The sequence below is a fragment of the Schistocerca americana genome, chromosome 4 (assembly GCF_021461395.2).
Source record: "Schistocerca americana isolate TAMUIC-IGC-003095 chromosome 4, iqSchAmer2.1, whole genome shotgun sequence".
Taxonomy (NCBI): domain Eukaryota; kingdom Metazoa; phylum Arthropoda; class Insecta; order Orthoptera; family Acrididae; genus Schistocerca; species Schistocerca americana.
In genome coordinates, this window is record NC_060122.1 from 215,104,896 (window position 1) to 215,129,925 (window position 25,030).

A 25,030-nucleotide genomic window follows, 5' to 3' on the forward strand; every position below is an offset into this window, starting at 1 on the left:
ATTTTTGAATGAAGCGTAGGTGGACTGGATAATGTCTTTTACACAGTTATTTCGTGGGAAAGAAAATAAACTAAAAGTACGCCATTGACCATTGCTGCGTATAACTTTTTAGTTGGTAAATGACACATTTGGCGCGTGGAGGCAATTAAGGTAACCGTTCTAGAGATGTTCAGCACCCGGATTCAATTCCCACTTGGACACAAATTTTCGACCTTCACCATTTGTTTATTTTTATGCCTTTAGAATGCATTCCTAATTTTTCGTAATATAGTTTCCTCATCTCAGCTGTACAATCAGTGGTGTATGTTCGGTCGGACATGTCCGACAGGACACAAGCCACTGAGGACGGTGGGGATTGTAGCCGGGAGCCGAGGACATATCCCAAACAAATATCCACACTGACTTATGCTCATAAATTAAGGATAATTGCAGAATGTGGTGCCACACACCGTGGCACTACACAAAACTGGCGCAAATAGCATAGGCACATAGGGAACACACACGACACACATCTATAAGTCCACGGTGATAAGTTGAGAAAACCGTCCCGAAACACATGTGCTACTAAACGCCACGGTTTCCTGTTCATGTACCCAGACACCAGTATGGAATATGATCACCATGCACACGTACACAGGCCGCACAACAGGATGGGAAACTCTGGGTCAGGTGGTCGAGTAGCTGCTGGGATATAACCTCCCATTCTTGCACAAGTGCTTGTCGGAAGCTCCTGAAGTGTCGTAGGGGTTTGAAGACGTACAGCGATACGCCGACCAATAGCATCCCAGACGTGCTCGATGGGATTTAGATCTGGAGAACAGACAGGCCACTCCATTCGCCTGATATCTTCTGTTTCAAGGTGCTCCTCCACGATGGCAGCTCGGTGGGGCACTAAGTTATCATCCATCAGGAGGAAGGTGGGACCCACTGCACCCATGACGTCCCGATACACCTGACCTGTTACAGTTCCTCTGTCAAAGACATACAGGGGTGTACGTGCACCAATCATACATAATCCCACCCAGCACCATCAAACCATGACCTCCATACAGGTCCCTTTCAAGGACATTAAGGGGTTGTTATCTGGTTTCTGGGTCACGCCAGACGAAAACCCGGCGAGAATCACTGTTCAGACTATACCTGGACTCGTATGTGAACATAACCTGGGACCACTGTTCCAATGACAGTGTACTGTGTTCTTGACGCCGGGCTTTACGAGCTCTCCTGTGACCAGAGGTCAGTGGAATGCACCTTGCAGGTCTCCGGGCGAATAAACCATGTCTGTCCAGTCGTCTGTAGACTGTGTGTCTGGCGACAAGTGTTCCAGTGGCTGTGGTAAGGTCTCGAGCAAGGCTATCTGCAGTACTCCGTGGTTGTCTGCGGGCAGTGATGGTGAGATATCGGCCTTCTTGTGGTGTTGAACACTGTGGACGTCCTGTACTGTAGCGCCTGGACACGTTTCCTGTCTGCTGGAATCGTTGCCATAATGTTGTGATCACACTTTGTGGCACACGGAGGGCCCGTGCTACGACCTGTTCAGTTTGACCAGCCTCCAGTCGCCCTAGTACTCTAACCCTCATAACGTCATCAATACGTGTTCTTTGAGCCATTTTCAACACACGGTCACCATTAGAACGTCTGAAAACGTCTGCACACTTACTCGCTGCACCGTACTCTGACACGCACCAACACACCTCTTCATATGTGGACTGTTACCAGCGCCACCGTGCGACCGCATGGTCATACCCCGAGGTGATTTAAACCCGCAAACCGTCCACCAGAGCGTTGTTTCACCTTGTAGCAGCACTATTCTTAATGCATGAGCATGAGTGTATATGGGATGACTTCTCCAGGTACTTTCAGTGTGAATGCATTGTATCTTCCGCACTCCTGCAGGACTTTCCGAATGTTATGAGCAGAGAGCCTAGTTGAAACTGGCGCTACATGTGCGTTACATGTCAAGAATTTGGGTTCGGCAGGAGGAATGTCCGTGTGGCTGAGCCGACTAAGGAAATGGGTCTAGACATGCAGCGGAGTATTCGCGTCTGACACAAATGTTCAGTCCTCTCCACTGATTTAGTTCAATACCGAAAGGCGACTGAGTTCGTGATTTCTCGTAATATAGTTCTTTTACAGCTCCTGTCCAAACAGTGGTCTGTCCGGCACAAATTTTCAAACTTCACCATTGATTTATTTCAGTACCTGCAGGCGACTGAGGTCCTGATTTGATGTAGTATAGTTCAACACACACCACTGAGGACGGGGTTGATAGTAGCTGGTGAGCGGGGACACCCACGACATATCTATGTGCATATATGTCACAGATGGCTCGAGGTACTCTCATTCTGGATGCACAACATCTTCCAACTTCTTTAGGACTCTACGAAAGCCATAAGCAGAGGGTCTAGTGGAAGTGGGCTTTACCTTTGTGTGACAGGTTCAGTCTTTGAGTTGGACAGGAAGGGTGTCCAAATGCCTGAGCCGTTTAAGAGAACTGTTCTAGTGATGTGGAAGAGCATCTGGACTCGAGTCCCAGTAGAGCACAAGTATTTAGACTTCACCATTGATTTATTTCAATGCCTGTAGGCGACGGAATTCCTGATTTCACGTAATAAAGTTGTTTTACGGCTGCTGTAGTTGCGTGTGTTCTGTTGGACATGTCCGACGACTGTGGCGTGACGACTGTAGATACTTTCACTGCAGATGCACCTCATCATTCGAACTCCTGCAGCAATTTACGAGCGCTACGAGCAGAGGGGTTAGTGGAAGGGAGGCTACTTGCGCAAAACAGGTAGAGAGTTTGGGTTTGACAGGAACCGTGTAATGGGTGGCAACTATAATGTTCCTTTAATACTCATGCGGAACGTAGAATGATATTTACCGTGATGGTATCAAATACTACCTTACGCCCGAGTTCACCCAAAGCAGTGCTGACGAGTGGTGGAGTTCCAGTTTCCCGGGAACCCATGAACCAAACGTTTTAAATAGACGAGAGATATGGAGCACACATTGTGCAAGGCAACATTCGAACACCCTCTGTAACGGGATAAGGCAAGAAAGAACAAACAGTATGTAGTCTTGTTTATCTTGCGTAAAGTTGACGTCCAGGAGACTTCGAAAATAAGTAACAGCTACTCGTCTTTGGATGTAAGAAATAATTGTTCTTTCTGGTTATATGAGCCAGATGTGATTGAGTGGTGTACTAAGTAGCACCAGGTTCTCAACCCATATGACGGTTACGAATTCAGTTGAATGATTAACTGGGAGGTCAAGAGCATATAGCTGGAATTTACAGGACACTGGTAACGTCCCTCGCTACATGGAGAATAATCGCGGCATAAAGACTGCAGCATGCAGTACTACAGGAACGTGTCTTCCAGTTCCGCTGTTACACTTTATTTATTTATTTATTCATTTATATTACGTGGTAAGATTAGGGCCTACAGGCCCTCTCTTACACGTAACCAGGCATACTCAGATTGAACGAATTTCAGTTTTTACAGAACATTATGGACATACCACGTGTTATACAGTATTTATGTTAAAAAATTAGACATTATGACAGTAGTACAAGGATAATGATAACAATCAAAAAATAATTATAACAATCGAGAATAATAATAATAACAATAATAGTAATGACTATTTATATGAAAGTAAACATATTTTACTTTCATATTGGTTTCATATTACTTTCCTATTGCTAGTTGGGAATTTTCTCGTTATGTTCTTGCAGCTTGTGAGTTATTCACATCGAGCAGAGACACAAGACGATAGAATGGGGTGAAAGAGATACAGAAGAGGTAGCTAGGTTAGAGGAAGAGAAATAGAATGGTAAAAATCGAAGCTATGATGGAGAGGAGAAAGAAAGAAATGAGGGGGGCACAACAATGGTGGCTATACCGTCCCTAATATGTAAGTTCTGAGTTCCCTCTTGAATGTCGAGTGGTTCTGGATAAGATGCAGATCACAGAGGAGCGCGTTCCATAGTCGTATGCCTGAGATACAGAATGACACGGAGAAAGATTTTGTGTTATGTGAAGGTACAGCCAAGATGCTAGACGTATCCGATCTGGTATTGCGGTTGTGGAATGATGATAGGTGTTTAATGTGAGAAGATCAGTATTGGGGGCACCAGTGACTAAGAAATCGAAGAAGTAAGCATATCATGTGGAGATCGCGTAACTTATGTGGACGTATCCAACCTAGCTGGGAGTATGAAGGACTGGTATGAGCATACAACCGTATATTGCAGACGTATCTAACGCAAGCATCCGTCACTAGCTCGAGGCATCTCGAATTTTCACTATTTGTGCCGTGTTCAACTACATTACAATAGTAAAGATTGGGCAAGACTAGAGTTTGGACTAATTTTTGTTTAACGTGGGTTGGAAATATTTTCTAAATTTTTGGATTGCATGTTGGGAGGAGAGCGATTTCCGGCAAGCTGTGACTGTTTGTTCTTCCCAGTTTAGGTGTTCATCCATGATTATTCCAAGGTCTTTTACTGTATTTTGGTATGCTAGTTGGGTACCATTGAGGAGTATTTGAGGGACTGTTTCGCGAAAGTACCGGCTGATTAACTTTAGATGACATATAAGAATGACTTGGGATTTCTTGGGGTTTAGTGTCAGATCTTGGTTCTGTGCCCATCGAGAAACAGAGCAAAGATCTGCGTTCATACTCGCAACTGTGTCAGCAATGTTCTTGGGGCTTGCACTTATGTACAGTTGGATGTCGTCGGCATATATATGGTAGTTGCAGGAGTGAATCACTGAAGAAATATCATTAATGTACAGCGAGAAGAGTAATGGACCAAGGACGGAGCCTTGGGGAACTCCAGAGCGCAGGTTTTTCTAAGACGACTTCCCCGAGCCACAAATGACTTGTTGACTTCTGTTTCTGAGGTAGCTGTCGAACCAGTGTATTGCGCTGTTTGAGAAATTCAGCTGTTTCATTTTAATTAGTAATATATCAAAGTCAACTGTATCAAAAGCCTTGCTAAAGTCAAGCAGTACTGTTTGTTTCTCAGTTAGGGTTTCCTCTGTCGCCTGTACAAGTTCGGCACGTCGATGACCAGGCCCAGCAGAAACAGTGGGCTTTTAGCGAGGAACTCCGCTCTGTAGGTTAGGTACCAAAAAGCACCGCGTAACTGGTAACTCCGCGCCACGTACCTTCCTGAGGATGCGCAGGATCTTGTCGCCGTGCTCCCAGGGCGTGACCCAGCCCTTGCTGGTGTTGCACTCGATGCCGCGGCTGCCGTTGTTGAAGACCTGGCCGCGGCGGAAGTTGGCCCGGAACACGTCCGGCTTCTTGCGCAGCAGCCGGTTGAACGCCTCCACCAGCACGAAGACGGCGTCGTACATCAGCGCCGCGGGGGCCTTCGTAAAGGAGAGCATTTGTCACACTGAGACCTACCCACAGTTTATTAAACTACGAAAAGGCGATCAACATCAGCAGATTCTCAAATCCATAACTCACATGGATATACACTATCAAAATAACCAGGCACTAATATTGGACATTAATATGAGATTATTATTATTATTATTATTATTATTATTATTATTATTATTATCGTTGTAAGAGGTATGCGCTATATGCGCTGCCTGCAGCAGGCAAGACTTAGGAGAGTCTCTGACCAGAGAGCAGTATGTAGTTAGTTGTTGCTTGTCAGTAGTCGGCATCAGTCTGCAGTAGTCTGTAGTAGTCTGCATGAGTCGGCGGTAGTGTGCGGTAGTCGGCGCGTGTCTGCGCTTGTCTGCAGTCTGCTCTGGTAGGGACTCTGGAGGATGAGTATTATTGTAGAAGGTAAAGAAGCAGCCTTGCGCATATCTGGTAAAGTATGTCAACTGTCATCCAATTTCTTTCAAAAAATGCCCCAATAATAATTTTTATAATATAAAGTAATTTTTTTAAAAAAAGCATTCATTTCAATTTAAAGACTTTATCCAATGAATAATTAATTCCTTTCATGAGTCACAAAGCATAGGCCAGCATTTCACGGAGCTGTCCCGAAAATTTTTTCGGTAAGAGCAGATATATTCGCGGTTTTTATTGAGGTAATAATTTTTTACTTTTTTTATTCAGAATACAGGGCCGAGGCGCAGCGCTGCTGTCGTCATTAAATTTACCAGGTTACTGAATTTTTTTTATTGTTTTGTGGTTTCGGAATTTTTCTGTTTCGAATTTAACATTAAACGAGAAAAGAATTTTGTGGGTACATTGAATGTGAATGCATTTCTGCACACAGATTATGAATGGGAACCAATATATAAAATTCATTTAAATTAATATTTCCGTGGGGAGGTTAAACTTGGTTCACTTAATTAATATTTTTGTGAAGAGGTTACACTTGGCGACATCCGGCCAGGATCGTATTTCTTTGTGAATCTTCTGATAAGTAGTCATATATCTGCTCTTATTTACTGAAACGTAGTTTGCATCTGGAGCAACGCATTTACTAATTTGTCACTCTTGCTTTCACAGATCATTGGCAATTTGTTGCTCTCTGTTGTAATTGTGTTTGTTGCATTTTTGCATTATCCTTGTTTCATTTGTGCTTAATTTTGATTAGTGAAAATGCCGCGAAAAACTGTTAACAGTACATCGCGATGTGCCATGAGTGAAATAGCCGACTCGAATAGCTTGACCGATAATATTTGCAACACTCAGTGTAATAGCGATAATCCTCCATTTACTGACAACCAGTGCGTACCGACCACTAATAATGATTTTAATGCTAATAATGAGCAAACAGATTCAATTATGTCCTCTGTTAATTTAAAGACAATTGATGACGCGGGACGATCTGCTACAATGAACGCTACCCAGCTTGACACACCCGGTATGCAAAATTTACGTAACGAACAGATAAATGTTTTTAACGAAAATGAACAGTGTAGTCAGAATACGTCAGATTTATTTAATTCCGGTGTAGTGCCAAACAGAGCACATCCGATTGGCAAACCTTTTCGGGAATCACAGAATGACCAAATGGTTACACAAAATATGACAATTGCAGGTACGCCATCAAACAGCACAGAGAATAGAGTAGGTAATATTAGCTTGGATCAAATTATGGCATTGTTGCTACAAATTAATGAACATAATAAAAAACAAGACAACAACTTCAAACAACTTGATGAAAATAATGAAAATCTCAAACAACAACTTAATGAAAAACTCGACAACCATTTTAAACAACTCACTGAAAAATATGACAGGTCGATCAAACAATGTCATGAAAGTTTCAAACAGTCGAACGAAAAACACGACAACCTTAATAAACAGAACAAACAACTTAGTGAACAGATTACAGCCGTTACCGTACAACGTCATGATAATAAAGAACAATTACGTGACGAAATTGAGGCTTGTGCTAGGAACAGTAGTGGAGAAGTTCGATCTGTTGCACAAGAATTAAATAATACACATGCAGCCACAACAGAATCACTTAGAGATGAAATTAATGCAGTCACTGAACAATGTTCAGAAAACGCAACACAGATACGCGACGAGTTTAAATTAATGTCAGCAGAAGTTTCATGCACTCTGGACACGGAAGTCGATAATAAATTTGAACAACAGATCAACCAAATTGACGAACGTATTGAAGCGACAGAGATGAAAAATGTTTCAGTCACTAACACGTCACAGCATACGCCGCATTCCGAACATTTCTCACACTCACACAGCCAGTATCATTTAGGTAATTTACAGAGAATACGTGAGTTAGATTCCGAAAAGACACAGACAAACAGATTCTTATGCAATCCTGAACTTGTTCACACATTCAGAGACGATAACGTCGATTATAAGCAATTTTCATCCGTAAGAAAATCTAAGGTATTTAAAAATGACAGAGCACAGGTACACGCTTTGAACTGGATACGACAATTTGCTCTAGAATTTTTACCGGCATTTCGTGTAATGCAGAAACTAGCATTGGCTTGGATACAACAATTTGTTTTTGAATTTTCACCGGAATTGCCTGTAATGCAAAAGCTAAAATTTATTTGCAGCGCGTAATAGACCTCAGGGGATTCATTACGCTTCGATGAATACGTGCCGTAGCGTGCACAGGGCCCCGAGCTGTAGTAGTGCTATTTCATCTTTAGTTTTCTGCACTGCTGCCTTCTCTTCTACTATCCTTTATATCTGTCAGAACAGCTCTTCAACTATCGATCTATCTAGGATTAATAATAAGTAAAGAAAACCCGATAAGACAAGTTTATTAAAGTGACAATTTTCATTAGGCACTCCAAAACTACCAGCGTAATTTTAATGAAAGACAAAATTTTAATCATCAGTATGTGTAAAATTATCAGCAACAGCGAACGCATTTTGGTAACAATAGAGGTTTTTCCCATCAACAAAACCAACCGGTTAGCATACCTAACCAACAATTCAGTCTGCAAGGTCAACCAAGCTTTAATGTTTCGCCGCCTACGCGTATAGCGTCGACCCCAACAAATAGTAACGCACAGCAACAAGGAAATCAGTACGTACAGAAAACACACCATTTCAATTCCTATCGCAATGCACCGTATAGAAATGACTATCATGACAGACGTCAAAATAATGAGCACAATTTTCAGCGTACGTTTAATAACAGTCGGTCTTATCAGCAGCAGAATCATCCGCAACAACATATTATCATGAATGAACCAGACAGTAGGTATCATCCCGAACGTAATACGTCAGGAAGAAATAACAGAACAGTACAATTAGTTGAAATGCCACAGCATCCTTGCGAAAATAATAGCACGTCAGATAGAATTTGACTAGATACAGTACAGGCTGCATCTTCCAGCAATGTAAGCAATACTTCAGATACACAGAATCTTGTTCACGAAAATGTTATTTGAAACATGCCTTGTTGAATGCACCACTTTTATCACATCCAGATCTTACTAGAAATTTTTTCATTGCCACCGACAGTTCTAACACCGCTTTAGGCGTACACATTTTTCAGGAAATTGAAGAAGATGACACTACAGTAATTAAAAACATAGCCTTTGCGAGTCGCATTCTGTCACCTGCTGAACGTAATTATTCTGTTACAGAACTTGAAACATTATGTGTTGTATGGGCATTTACGAGATTTCGGCATTTTTTTATGGAAGACATACAACCGTTTACACAGATCATAGAGCTATACAGTTTTTACTTTCGGCTAAATTTACACACGACAGATTAAGCAGATGGAAACTTTATTTGCAGGAATTTAATTTTACAATTGTTCACATTCCCGGTACACGAAATATTGTAGCAGACGCACTATCCCGTTCTCTCAGCAACGATCAGCAAGACATCGCAACCAACTTCTGCAAAGCAAATTTCAGCGTCATGTACATTCAACAAGTTGCATTTGAAAATTTCATTTCGTCGTCATTACAAGTCATAGCACAAGAGTAAAGTAAAGACAACGTGTGGAAAGAAATTAAACACCTTTGGCAAGATAGGAATAATGTTACCATTAGAAACCATTACACTGTACCCAATAACATTCTGTTTCGCCGCTCTCACCCTGACAGCAACAATTGGTTATTATGCATTCCTGACGAACTTGTTAACAAATTAATCTGGTATACTCATTTAAGTTACGCACATTACGGAGCCAGAAAATGTTTTCTTATACTGAGACAAAACTGTTATTTTATCAACATGGAGAAACGTATTCGACGAGTTTTAGCGTCATGTAAAATCTGCCAGAAAGCTAAGTCAGATACGACTTCACATATTCCTCCATTACATCCCATTGTACCTGTTAAATTGAGACACATGGCCGCTGTAGATATTTTTGGTCCGATTCCCAGAACTAATAGAGGTTTTTGCTACATCTTTGTCGCTGTTGAACTCACTTCAAAATTCGTTACCTTCACTCTGTTACGCAAAGCTACTGCTAAAACCGTTTCGAAAGCATTTGTAAAACATTTTCTATTTCATGTAGGGCATGTACTGAAAGTAATTTCCGACAATGGATCACAGTTTCGATCTGCTATATGGACACGTATGTTACGAGCTAGAAACATTTCTCCGATTTATATATCCAGGTACCATGCTTCTTCGAACCCTTGTGAACGATTAATGAAAGAAATTGGTAAACTGTGCAGAATATACTGCCATAAAAAACATATTGATTGGAACACACACATACTCTCATTCCAGGATGTAATTAATTCCATACCAAATGAATCTACTATGCTATCTCCGACTGTTATACTGAAAAATGTTGAACCACCTAACAAAATTAGCGAATTAGTAACCTTTCGTATATCTCGTCGACTACTACACCATGAAATAATTGACATTGCGCTGAAGAACATCAAACGTGCCGCAGAGCGCCGGAGAAGACAGCAAAAACAGGTTTGTACACGCCGTGACTTTCACATTGGACACAAGATTTTAGTACGCACACATTATTTATCTAATAGAGGAAAAAGTAAATGTAGTAAATTTGAGCTTCTATATGCAGGTCAATATCGAATTCGCAGCATTCCTCACCTCAATGTAGTACACATCGAAACTTTGAGAACCAGAAAAACCAAAGGGAATCACCACGTCTCCAACATCAAACCTTTTATTGAATGAACATACTTTATGATTTATCACACTGTAGTGCCATTTCCTGATTTTTTTATGACCACTTATGCGATTATATTCACATGAACACTTACTTATGATTATCGTATTTTTTCTTGGCAAGTGCCGGCAAGGTACGGTTGGCAGGTCGCTCTTCTTGTCGTTACACATCAGACCGTGCACATTTTTACAGATAAACTTACACATTTTATGACCACTTATGCAATTATATTCACATGAACACTTACTTATGATTATCGTATTTTTTCTTGGCAAGTGCCCGGCAAGGTAAGGTTAGCAGGTCGCTCTTCTTGTCGTTACACATCAGACCGTGCACATTTTTCCAGATGAACTTACACATTTTATTACCACTTATGCAATTGTATTTATGTGATTACTTACTGATGATTATCGTATTTTTTCTTGGCAAGTGCCCGGCAAGGTAACGTTAGCAGGTCGCTTTTCTTGTCGTTACACATCAGATCGTGCACCTTTTCCATTCTTCATGTGTATATGATTGTTTTCCTGTTTTGTTTGTATGGAACCTCCAAAAGTTAAAACTGTTATACATGAGCAATTAAATCAGAGTTGTGGGAGGCTTTATATACCTAGGATGCAGTTTTAAATATCCCAAGCCAGATGGTTTAGAGGTAAAATTGATCTAATTCAGACATTTACGTGGAATCACATAATGTACTTCAAAAGGTACTCTACACAAACAAATATTAATTAAATTTTGGAAACTAATAACATTCCCTTTGCTGCTGTGTGGTTGCGAATGCTGGACCCAACATGAAATCTGTTACGACAGATCAAATCGTCAGAGATGATGTTCCACCACTTCGTAGGTGCCATGAAAGAACACCGGTTTTGGACAAATGCTGAATGCGGAATCTGTTACAACTATAACAGAACACAAAGACCAACGTTTGTTCTGAGCCTTAAGAGGCCGAAAGTCCTAATTTTTAAAGACGAACGTAGATGACGATGATGAAAAGGAACTAAAGGTAGTAATTGAGGACTTCATGAGAATTCGTTTGGGTTAATACAGAATTATGAAGTCATAAATAGTAGAAGAGCTTAGGTCAACAGCTTAGATGAACGAAATATATATACACTACTGGTCATTAAAATTCCTACACCACGAAGATGACGTGCTACAGACGCGAAATTTAACCGACAGGAAGAAGATGCTGTGATATGCGAATGATTAGCTTTTCAGAGCAATCACACAAGGTTGGAGCCGGTGGCGACACCTACAACGTGCTGACATGAGAAAAGTTTCCAAATGATTTCTCACACACAAACAGCAGTTCACCGGCGTTGCCTGGTGAAACGTTGTTGTGATGTCTCTTGTAAGGATGAGAAATGCGTACCATCACGTTTTCGACTTTGATAAAGGTCGGATTGTAGTCCATCGCGATTGTGGTTTATCGTATCGCGACATTTCTGCTCGCGTTGGTCGAGATCCAATGACTGTTAGCAGAATATGGAATCTGTGGGTTCAGGAGGGTGATACGGAACGCCGTGCTGGATCCCAACGGCCTCGTATCACTAGAAGTCGAGATGACAGGCATCTTATCCACATGGCTGTAACGGATCGTGGAGCCACGACTCGATCCCTAATATATTGGGACGTTTGCAAGACAAGAACCATCTGCACGAACAGTTGGACGGCGTTTGCAGCAGCATGTACTATCAGCTCGGAGACTATGGCTGCGGTTACCCTTGACGCTGCATCACAGACAGGAGCGCCTGCTATGGTGTACTCAGCGGCGAACCTGGGTGCATGAATGGCAAAACGTCATTTTTTCGGATGAATCCAGGTTCTGTTTACAGCATCATGATGGTTGCATCCGTGTTTGGCGACATCGCGGTGAATGCACATTTGAAGCGTGTGTTCGTCATCGCCATACTGGGGTATCACCCGGCGTGATGGTATGGGGTGCCATTGGTTACACGTCTCGGTCACCTCTTGTTCGCATTGACGGCACTTTGAACAGTGGACGTTATATTTCAGATGTGTTACGACCCGTGGCTCTACCCTTCATTCGATCCCTGCGAAACCCTACATTTCAGCAGCATAATTCACGACCGCATGTTGCAGGTCCTGTATGGCGCTTTCTGGATACAGAAAGTGTTCGACTGCTGCCCTGGCCAGCACACTCTCCAAATCTCTCACTAATTGAAAACGTCCGGTCAAAGGAGGCCGAGCAACTGGCTCGTCACAATACGCTTGTCACTACTCTTGATGAACTGTGGTATCGTGTTGAAGCTGCATTGGCGTCTGTACCGGTATACGCCATCCACGTTCTGTTTGACTGAATGCCCAGGCGTAACAAGGCCGTTATTACGCCCAGAGGTGGTTGTTCTGGGTACTGATTTCTCAGGATGTATGGACCCAAACTGGGTGAAAATGTAATCACATGTCGGTTCTAGTGTAATATATTTGTCCAATGAATACCCCTTTATCTTCTGCATTTCTTCTTGGTGTAGCAATTTTAATGGCCAGTAGAGTATATTTTAGGAAGTGTCTGTTCTGTCGGATATTTCATCATTGTAAGAGTACGGCGACTCCTTGACTTCTGTCTCAGTGCGGATGCACTAATATCGTCCGAATACCTACGGGAATCAGTAATTTGCAAGTAGCGGGTTACTGCGTGCGATAAGTTGGAGATCTGAGTCTGTCAGGGACCGTGTCCGGATGGCCGAAACGGTTAAGGCAACCGCTCATTAGAAGCGGTAATTCCGGGTCCGACTCGCGGTCTGGTAGAAGGGTTCAACTTTCGCCATTGCATTACCACAATGCCCTGTGTGGCTGGAAGTCACGAATTCCGACCCATACTCTTTCTTTCTTTATCCATTCCGTACTTCAGATAAATTAGATGAATGAACCTGTATTGTGGTACTGGTTGCTCACCGAGATGTAGTCCCGGCCCGCGCCTGGAGACGTGCTGGGGTCGATCTTCCTCCAGCCATCGAGGAAGTCGCGCACGAAGTTCCGACTGCCGTCCACGATCCGGAAGCCCGTGATGTTGACGGCGCCGTACTCCGTCACGTCTGTCTCCCAGTGGTCATCCATTATCTGCAACATTTCAGTCCTTGTTCTGTTTCAGCGTCTCTTGCGTCTAAAGCGTGACGTTGCCAGAACGTCGTTTAAAAATGTTCAGTTCTCTGTGATTCGTATGACGGTCGCTAGGATGCGTTAGGGTTGTTCGTGTTTAGTGTTGTCACGAGGTCTGGGAGGATATATGAGGGGTGTGAACAGTGTCAGATGTTGAGTGACCACTGTTAACGATACAGATATACTACCTAATTGTGTGAGACACAACCTGACACAATTTGAAAGGGGGCCTCATTGTGGTTTCCATATGGTCAGCTAGTAGAATTGTGCAGTATACAGCCTCCCAGATTTGTGTAGCATTCGGATGTGACAGCGGGAATGTGAGGCTCGGCATGCTCATCGTCAAGGAAATTTTGTTGTTGTAAGATCTTATGGGACCAAACTGCTGAGGTCATCGGTCCCTAAGCTTACAGACTATTCAATCTACACTCCTGGAAATGGAAAAAAGAACACATTGACACCGGTGTGTCAGACCCACCATACTTGCTCCGGACACTGCGAGAGGGCTGTACAAGCAATGATCACACGCACGGCTCAGCGGACACACCAGGAACCGCGGTGTTGGCCGTCGAATGGCGCTAGCTGCGCAGCATTTGTGCACCGCCGCCGTCAGTGTCAGCCAGTTTGCCGTGGCATACGGAGCTCCATCGCAGTCTTTAACACTGGTAGCATGCCGCGACAGCGTGGACGTGAACCGTATGTGCAGTTGACGGACTTTGAGCGAGGGCGTATAGTGGGCATGCAGGAGGCCGGGTGGACGTACCGCCGAATTGCTCAACACGTGGGGCGTGAGGTCTCCACAGTACATCGATGTTGTCGCCAGTGGTCGGCGGAATGTGCACGTGCCCGTCGACCTAGGACCGGACAGCAGCGACGCACGGATGCACGCCAAGACCGTAGGATCCTACGGAGTGCCGTAGGGGACCGCACCGCCACTTCCCAGCAAATTAGGGACACTGTTGCTCCTGGGGTATCGGCGAGGACCATTCGCAACCGTCTCCATGAAGCTGGGCTACGGTCCCGCACACCGTTAGGCCGTCTTCCGCTCACGCCCCAACATCGTGCAGCCCGCCTCCAGTGGTGTCGCGACAGGCGTGAATGGAGGGACGAATGGAGACGTGTCGTCTTCAGCGATGAGAGTCGCTTCTGCCTTGGTGCCAATGATGGTCGTATGCGTGTTTGGCGCCGTGCAGGTGAGCGCCACAATCAGGACTGCATACGACCGAGGCACACAGGGCCAACACCCGGCATCATGGTGTGGGGAGCGATCTCCTACACTGGCCGTAAACCACTGGTGATCGTCGAGGGGACACTGAACAGTGCACGGTACATCCAAACCGTCATCGAACCCATCGTTCTACCATTCCTAGACCGACAAGGGAACTTGCTGTTACAACAGGACAATGCACGTCCGCATGTATCCCGTGCCACCCAACGTGCTCTAGAAGGTGTAAGTCAACTACCCTGGCCAGCAAGATCTCCGGATCTGTCCCCCATTGAGCATGTTTGGGACTGGATGAAGCGTCGTCTCACGCGGTCTGCACGTCCAGCACGAACGCTGGTCCAACTGAGGCGCCAGGTGGAAATGGCATGGCAAGCCGTTCCACAGGACTACATCCAGCATCTCTACGATCGTCTCCATGGGAGAATAGGAGCCTGCATTGCTGCGAAAGGTGGATATACACTGTACTAGTGCCGACATTGTGCATGCTCTGTTGCCTGTGTCTATGTGCCTGTGGTTCTGTCAGTGTGATCATGTGATGTATCTGACCCCAGGAATGTGTCAATAAAGTTTCCCCTTCCTGGGACAATGAATTCACGGTGTTCTTATTTCAATTTCCAGGAGTGTATTTTAAACTAACTTACTCTAAAGACAACACACACACACCCATGCCCGTGGGAGGACTCGAACCTCCTCGAACCGTGACAAGACGCCTAAGACCGCGCTGCCCATCGTCAAGGTTCTAGTTGACCACGTATGATACGCACAAGGGAGGATCGCCATGTTGTGTACCTAGCACGCATGAGCCTGTCGTACGAGAACAAATGATGGACGTCCTGTATCATTCTGTATAAACTTGCAGTATTGGTCGGAGACTAGTGGCAGCTGGACAAGAAAATTACAGACCCGGGGGTAGTCTGCCGTTAACACTACAGCCCAAACGGTCGAGTTGGGAGTGGTACTGATGAATGACGTCGCACCGTGCTCACGTATGACTCGTCCATCAGCACTACCCTGGACGACCATAGTCGGCGAGTAAGGCAGCGATATGGGGCAGTTCCCATCCTCTAAATGCTACGGAGAGGCACAGCGGTGTTACTCCTGCCGTTATAGTATCGGAAATTATCGGGTATGACTTCAAACTACGCCTGGTAGAAGCTGTGCCGAACAACGGTTTCTCATGAACTCCCTGCGCCCATGTGTGCTATGTCTCGTCCGACAGTGTCTTAGTGCCATTTCAACAGTAGAACGCTCGGCCACACAGGGCCAGTGTCGCCAAGCACTCTGATTTGTCTTGAAAATTTTATGAAGAGTAGCTTTTAAAGCAGTGGGACTGGAAAAAGTCTTGAAATTTCACTAAAATAAATAACTAAAGGCAAGATTTAACTTTCTAACGAGCAAGTGGAAGTTATCTTTGGTTTATAAAAACTTACATGAGTGGACAGCTGGACTTCGCTTAACTGATTGCTGATAAGAAATCAGTTGAACCTAAAAATTGATATTGAAATATTCTTTAGAACGTTTTAAACAGTTCGGTTAAGTGCGAGCTGAGATTTAAAGCCAGTTACACCGAAGAGCCAAAGAAAATGGTATAGGCAAGCGTATTCAAATACACAGATGTATAAACAGGGAGAATACTGCGCTGCGGTCGGCAGATAACAAGTGAATGGTGCAGTTGTGAGATCGCATACTGCTGCTACAGTGGCAGGTTATCAAGGCTTAAGTGAATTTGATGGTGGGGCTATAGTCGGCGCACGAGCGATGGGAATCAGCAAATCCGAGGTTGCAATAAAGTGCGCATTTTCCCGTAAGACAATTACACGAGTGTACCGTGAATGTCAGGAAGCCGGTAAAACATCAAATCTGCGATATCGCTGCGGTCGCAAAAGGATCCTGCAAGAACGGGACCGACGACGACTGAAGAGTACCGTTCAACGTGACAGAAGTACAAGCTGTCCGCAAATTGCTGCAGATTTCAGTATTGGGCCATCGACAAGTGTCATCGTGCGAATCATTCAACGAAACATCATCGATGTGTGTACCCCTGATGACTGCACGACACATTGCCTTCCGTCTCGCCTGGGCCCGTGAACACCGGCATTGGACTGTTGATGACTGGAAACATGTTGAATGATACATGAGTATCGTTTCAAATTGTATCGAGCGGATGGACGTTTATGGGTGTGGAAGCAACCTCATGAATCCATGAACCCTGCATGTTAGCAGGGGACTCTTCAAGCTGGGCCGACCTCTGTGGCCGAGCGGTTCTAGTCGGTTCAGTCGAACCGCGCTGCTGGTAGGTCGCAGGTTCGAATCCTGCCTCGGGCATGGATGTGTGTGATGTCCTTGGGTTGGTTAGGTTTAAGTAGTTCTAAGTTCTAGGGGACTGATGACCTAAGATGTTAATTCCCATAGTGCTCAGAGCCATTTGAACCATTCTTCAAGCTGGTGGAGGCTCTGTAATGATGTGGGGCGTGTGCAGTTGGAATGATATGGGATCGCTGATACTTCTATATACGACTCTGACAGGTGACACTTCAGGAAGCATCCTGTCTGATCACCTGCATCCATTCATGTCCATTGTGCGTTCCGACGGACATGGGCAGTTCCAGCAGGACAATACGATATCCCACACGTCACAGATTGCTACAGAATGGCTCCAGAAACAGTCCTCTGAGTTTTAAACCTTTCCGCTAGCTACCAAACTCCTAAGATGTGAACAGCATTGAGCATATATGGGATGCCTTGCAACGTGCTGTTCAAAAGAGATCTCCAACCCCTCGTACTCTTACGGATTTATGGCCTGCCCTGCAGGATGCATGGTGTCCTTTCCCTGCAGCACTACTTCACACATTAGTCGAGTCCATGCCGCGCTGCGTTGAGGCTCTTCTGGGTGCTCGCCAGGAACCTGCACGATATGAGGTAGGGGTACCAGTTTCTTTGGCTCTTTCGTGTGGTATTTAATTTTGGAGGTGGACGTTACGTATCAGAGACTACATCACTGAACTGCGCTGAAGTAGTTGTGACCTATGGTGACAACAATTTAACGAATTATAAACAAAAAGTGCAAATGTTTGAAATTTAATGAAATGATATGTCTATACATCACCGATAAGTAAAGAATATTGCAAATTAAATAGTCAATGTGCTGAAAGAGGCTTGGCGAGTCCTCCCTCGGGCCTGGATGTGTGTGTTGTTTTTACATGTTAGTTTAAATTACGTTAAGTAGTGTGTAAGTCTAAGGACCGATGACCTAAGCGGTTTGGTCCCTTATGAATTCACACACATTCGAACATTTGATGCGCTAAGTGAGTTCTAGATAGGAAGAACTTTGTGACCAGCCGAGAAGACGGATCGTAAAAATTCTGCAGTTTAGCCTGATTTCAGAGAAATAGAAGAATCCGATTGCAGCTGATCGCGAACCTGGGATCTGTAAATTACAGTGTCTGTCTGGTAGCTAATATGACAAAGGCCAACATTCTGACCGCGAGAGCGTATAGGTCTCTGTAGTCATTTAGTTTTCTTCGTATGCATGCGAGATACGATCTTCGTAGGTATAACTCACGAATTGACGAAGAATGGGTACGATGTCTTACGTATATAGTGGTGGCGTAATAATAACGTTAATCTTCATTAAGATGGTCTTTTCAGTATGTGCCGTGTGCTCCATACAGTAAATATCTCTGGAGTGAGCATACACATGCGCAGAACAGATTTTGTGTTGTCAACATACATTGCCGGGCTGGTCACGTGATCTCGGGACGTCGTGTGTTTGTTCATATAGCGCCCTGTATATTTAGAATGTCACTACATCCCTAGTACAGACGGATTCTTTTCGTACGTGTCGTGGATTATTTACATATGTTGCGCAGATATTTTAACAGTATTCATTTGATACCGGGAATAAACCACCTACTTAACTTTTAAGGGCAAGTGATATTACATTCTGCTTCTTTGCGATAGGTGTCATAGTTCAGATGCACTCAATTTTTGGTACAGAGCCTGACGTACATTTTTGCAGTGATAGTCCTGCAAAACGTCTTGACAGTACGCTAGTACTTTTGCAAGTGTCCGAAACACGTCGAATTTGCCACACATTAGCGATTATATCCCTGCTAATTCGTCCTTTTTTCTTGTATTTCTGCGTATTTATTTTCTCGTTTTTGCGACCTAAAGCACAATTTTTCTTATTGGTGGCACTTTGAGGTATTTATTTAACGCATTTTTTGCTCCCAGTTTATTAAATAAATAATAGACTGAGTAATCTATATACATAATCGTCAAGTCGCTGATAAATGCATGGAGGATAGTATTAACTGAAACAACTAATCATTCCCTTTCCTGTTCCACTAGCAAATTTACGAGAGGAAGCGAATGTTTGTAAGCGTTTGTACGAGGCGTAATATCTGTTATATAGTCATAAAATCGTAGAAAAATAGGTCTACAGAATCAAGCCTTAATTATAAGGCGTCTAGAAATTTTTAAACATATACAGTGTCTCTTAATAATATGATAACTATAATTAGAGCTACACGGTATGTACACATGAAACGTTATTATCCCTCCTTTCACATATTTTTCTTTGCATCCGTAGCAACAACAGTAATTCACCCTCGCTATTACACTATCAACAAACGGTGAAACACAACAAAAACTCTTGATATTATAAACTTCAAACGCTGCAGAAAGCACACACGCACAGCGAAGTCCCGAAAACACGTGACAATCCTGATTTAATGTTGACAACATGCGCAGAACGCAATGCTCACTCCAGAGATATTTACTCTATGCTGTGCTCCTGCGATTTGATTGTTCCGGTGTAGTGTGTTCGATCACTTTCGATCCTCTTTGCAGTGCGCGGGTTGGTGCGCCCTCTGGGATTCCGTGCGGGAAGCCGAATGGGAGTCTCAGGCAGAGAGAGAGAGAGAGAGAGAGAGAGAGAGAGAGAGAGAGAGAGCCTGTGTGGAGCGACGCCGAAAGACCGCGGAAGTCGCGTCGGCAAGTGGCGTGAGTGTGGCAGTTGCATTGGGGCCGGCCGAGCAGCGGAACTGGAGGTGCTGCGGTGACTCGCTGTCGTTCGTTCTGTTTACGAGTTCAACCTTCCTCACGCTGTGGCTACGGGCTGGTGTTATTCTGGCCATTACCTTATTAGCGGCATTTGGTTAATATTGTTAAAGGTGAGCTGTTAGTTTGGTGGATCTTCATCCGGTGGAGTTACAGCGAGACTTCTTTCTGTCGTATTCTGCCTTGCGCTGCTGAGCAGTGAGTGTTCCCACGTCGCATGTCGAAATACTGACTTGTGCCCTGGTTGATTTACGTATGAACTGGAGTGCCTATGTGGGCGTGTTTGCTTAAGTTGTTGATGAAGTGCTTCACAATACTCTTACTCGAGTGTCTTTAAATTGCATTTCAGTTTGTTACTGAACTTATGTCAGTTAAGGGACGCCCAAATTGTCACGCTAGTCAAGTAAAGTTTAAGTCTACTGTGACACCACAGCTTACCTGTTGGATTAAAATTAATTCAATCTTAACCACAGCTAGGAATAATTCAAGGCTAATTGTAAATGCCGTGTGTGTTTTTTTTGTTCTTTTCTCTTACGCACTACTGTTGAGCGTTAAACTGTTTTGGAAACCCCTTTGACGTCATTTAACGGTGTGGTTTAGAAAGAGTTCTGTGGGTACAGTTGTTAACGGCTCCTGTTGCAACGGGGTTTCTGGCCCACACATCTATCGCCAGGGGTTTAGTGCCAACCGCCAACAGTGCGGTAACCTGTTATCAATCCTTTTCGAATCACCGTCTGGCCTACGACTATTGATGGATTTTTGCGGTATAATTCTAATGGAGGCACTGTCTTCTGAACTTGTCTGAACTGGATGTGCTTGCCTTGTAAAACAGTTCATTACTGATTCTGCGTAGTTTAATCAGTGGTAGGCACTCGTTATTCTGGACCAGACTGTACTTGGCATTAATTGCATTGTCTTGGTAAATCGGTGTGCTACGTAAGATTATAACGCAAGCGTCATTGTGGGTAATATTTACCATTTAACTATATGAGTTGGTTCTGTGAATCATTGTGGCACACAAGGTCACGTAAAACAGTGCTGTAAGGGCAGATATTGGTGTACGTCTGTGATGTTATTTCCTGTAAGCCACTTTGCCCATTAGGTTATGAAAGGCTTAAATACAGTGACCAGTTTGGTAATTTTCTGTGTTTCGTAATAACATTTTACGAGCATTAAAATTTTGGGAAAGGTTTAAATCTCATATTTGCATATTGTTTGATGTTAGATAACTTGTTGATTCATGTTAAATCAGTTGATGTACATTTAAATTGAACAAGTTGTATGTCAATATGTTGTTACCAGTACCTTGCATGAATTTTCTTGCGTAATAAATTAAATTTTACATTCTATCCTCAATTTGTTGCTCAGCCTTCCACTCCAGCAGCCCCTGTATCCTGCTCCCAACCATATCACAGTACTATATCAGACACTAATTACAACAGTTAGCGTCCAGCCTACCTCAGCTTTATGACACCCGTCCCACTAAATCAGTGCATGCATCCAGACCAGCGGGGGTTATAACGGTACTATGCGGGCAGGCGTCTCAATTAGCATCACATTAATTAAAATTGGGGATAAATGGACTTTATTTTGGAAGAATTGAAAAGGGGAAAGTAATACGAAATTTTAATAACTGCACAGTATTAATAAGAAGCAATATAATGAAAAGTAATAAAGCAAAGTAGCAAAGACCAAGCGGGACAGAAAGAGATAGGGGCGCGTTTGTTTCTTAATACATATAAAAGAACAGGTAACACATTATTGAGCTCTCTACCTGCAGTTATTGCGATCGGGCCAGCCGATGAAAAAGTGGTACGCGACTGCGAAATTCGTTAAGGAGATTATTTGAAGACTCTTCAAGCACGTTTAAAATACATTACGTGTGACGAGGTGATCAGAGACGTTTATTGTCGGGTGAAGTGAAAATGATTCCGACAACATAATTCTAACTTTGTGTTACCTGGGAAAAATACTCTTGGGAAACTATTATGGTTGTGGAACCCACGAAAGTTGTACGCAACGGAAAGCTATAGTTTACGTAATTCTGCATTTTATAAAATTGTGAAACGCGTCTGCGCGGAGCATTAAGAGAATCTCATCCTTGGACGGTTGCGGGGGTAACTGATACAAACAACGCACCAGAATAAAAATAGTTCGCTTATTAACTACCAGATATTAATTAACGGGTACCTAAAATACTAAAAACAGTGCATACACCGTTAAATTGAACCCTGCGTGTGAAAGACAGTCACATCGAACATTTCGAGAGCGAAGAATAGACATTTAAGTGCCGAATTGAGAGCCTGGGTCGTGTAAATTTTTGGACATTATATGATACGCGTTATTCAGAACACGATATTGACCATTCTAATACTGAAAAGGATAGGATCATCATCTCCAATCCCGATTCATATTTCATATTTAGTCAGTGAAAAGAAAAGTGTTAATAAACAAATTACATTTCAATTTTATGCACGATTTTGGCTACATTACGAAGTCTTGACTACATGATAAACAATATCTGTGGAAGTTTTATACAACGTATCGTCATAATATTTAGCCAACCAATATTGTGGGACACCAAAAATGTAAATGCATGAAATGATTCTTACAGTGGATGTATAATGCGAGTGCGACGAACTATATTGAGAAACTGAACATCCATTACGTACTTGCATGTTTATCTGCGAAAATGGTCCTTGTCGGTACATCAGCATAGAGATCGAATAGAATCGCTGGAACATTGCAAACCATTCAGATTAATCGAACATCTAAATATACATAATGCTGGTAACACCAGGATGTGTTCTTTCTCCTCACCCCCGTGGCAGTAATTGAATTAAGAGTCAGCCGGGAATAACATTTAAATCAACTGACGACAATTGAGCTAGCGTCATGAATTTTCAAACGTCCACTGCCATGTATGAAGATGAGCGACAACACGAGTGCTAACGTCGATCGAGGGATGTCGTCTTGATGGTATTGAATGACATTGAGCGATCACAGGGTGCAACATCATACTGCCAAGTGCGCTCATACTTTCTAGTTATTTATAAATTTGACTCCATTTTGTAATACAACACCTCACTCTCGCTCAACTCGTAAAATTTCAGTTGGTTTCCTCCTTTTCTTGTCGGTATTCCACTTATTTTTTTTAGGCACTGTGTTTGTAAAAAAGTCAGTGGATGATTACTAGAATAAAAGCAAATAAAAATATTCCTCTGGTCATCTATCACCGAGCACCATGCACGATGATCGGTGGCCACCAGTGGCGGCTCATGAGTACATATTCTGGATGTTCACAAATTCTGAGATTCAGATATACATGAGTATTTGAAAATAACAGCATGTGCTATATAACAATCAAGCTTATCAGCATATATATACCACTACAGCCGCGGATAATAATGATAATAACAATATGCACAACCCGTCTGAAAAAAGAATGATTTTTGTGGACTTATGTTGTTTTGTACATACTTAAGTACAATTTAGTGCAACAACTAAATAATGTTTAATCTTTCGCTAATTCCTGTTTCGCATTTTTGTGTAAGTGGGAGTTTTCGTGCTATTTAATTTTTTTGAACGAATGTGCAGACGCCTAACACAAGTATTAGTTAAAGAATTAACTTATGGGCTGAAAATCAGACATTCTTACGTTCCACCCACACAACAACTTACGCTTATTATGTACTTCTTTGTTAAATGATCCCTTATAATCACCCGTATTTCATTCTGTCACTTTCTCAGTCAACAGATCTGGTCTGGGATGCCCTAGTTCCTTTGCGGCTTAGTTTCCCTGGCTATTTTTGTTTTGATAGCACAGTAAACGACCAGCTCCAAATACAAACTGCCATTGGTGTAAATGCTTAAATACAAGTAGTACTGTCTACCATCATTGAAACTTGACTAGAATTCAAATGAGGCGCTGAGAACCATAAGGATTAAAAGTACACTGTCTTCAATCCCACATCTAAGAGAATGCCAAGGAAACCAAGAGACAGCTTTTCGAGAATTGTTTATGTATGGAACCTGACCCACCATACGATCAACAGATGTCAGAAACACGAATAAATTCTATAGTCTCATAATCGACGATTATTTGGTTTATCGTTCTCAACGCCTGAAATGGATTAATATAATATCCTAAACTTAATATAATACATCTCATTCAGAATCAGACAAAATTTTCTATCAGTATAACTGTAACATATGCTGACGTCCGATCTAATTTTACTATATATCGAGTGAATTGACATATCTGAGGAGTGTGCTTCTGACTAGCAGGATTAATGCCAAGTGGAAGAGGATAAAAATCTTCTGCAGTGTACTACCACTTAGTAGCACTGAGATAAACTTGTATTTGATTGGTAAGGGCTAGCTGTGCACTCTGTGAATCGTGCACATTGTTTATCAAAGCTGTAAGCATTTGGCCCATAATGCAATTACATCACGCCAGTTGCACTTGCGCAAAAGCTCCTTAAAACGTGCTCAACTGAAAATGTACTGGTGACCCTGATGCCAAGTTTCACAAAACCTAGAAGATGAGCGATGTAGCGAAGCACGATAGATTTAGTGCCATGTATTTTACATTACCGCATCTACATTACGTTTAACAGCATTCAAAGACAAATAACCAATAATTCCGCAAGTTGTCAAAATTAGGGTGTTTACTTGCTCTTGTTCTCTTACACAACACCCGCCACTGGTGGCCACGTGAGAGGAAATGGTTAGTTTGCACTGTAGCGTAATTCACATGTGACAACCCCATAACATGCAATGGTGAGGTCTTTAAATGGTATTCAGATCATATATATCAGTACACAGATGTCACAGGTACAATGTTACAAGTGTGATGATGTCGCTGCTAACTGTAGTATCTGCAATCCCAAACAAAGTAGGTGCTGACAAGTTTAAATGCTGATGCACTGTCAGTCGAATAAGTCATAGATGCCAAACTACTACTACGAGTTAGAATATAGAGTAAAGAAAAGGTGCCTAATTTATAGTACTTGTAGGTTTAGAGAAAGCTT

General features: G+C 42.9%; 1 protein-coding gene across 1 annotated transcript in view; it reads right to left on the minus strand.

Annotated features, from left to right (window-relative positions):
* LOC124612850 (glutamate receptor 1-like) overlaps window positions 1–25,030 on the minus strand; it is a 502,148-nt gene that overhangs the window by 90,875 nt on the left and 386,243 nt on the right. The window contains exons 7-8 of the mRNA XM_047141279.1: window positions 13,508–13,672; window positions 5,175–5,381 (exon numbers count right to left, since the gene is read on the minus strand). Of these exons, the coding sequence (XP_046997235.1) occupies window positions 5,175–5,381; window positions 13,508–13,672 (372 nt within the window). The remainder of the gene's footprint in view (window positions 1–5,174; window positions 5,382–13,507; window positions 13,673–25,030) is intronic.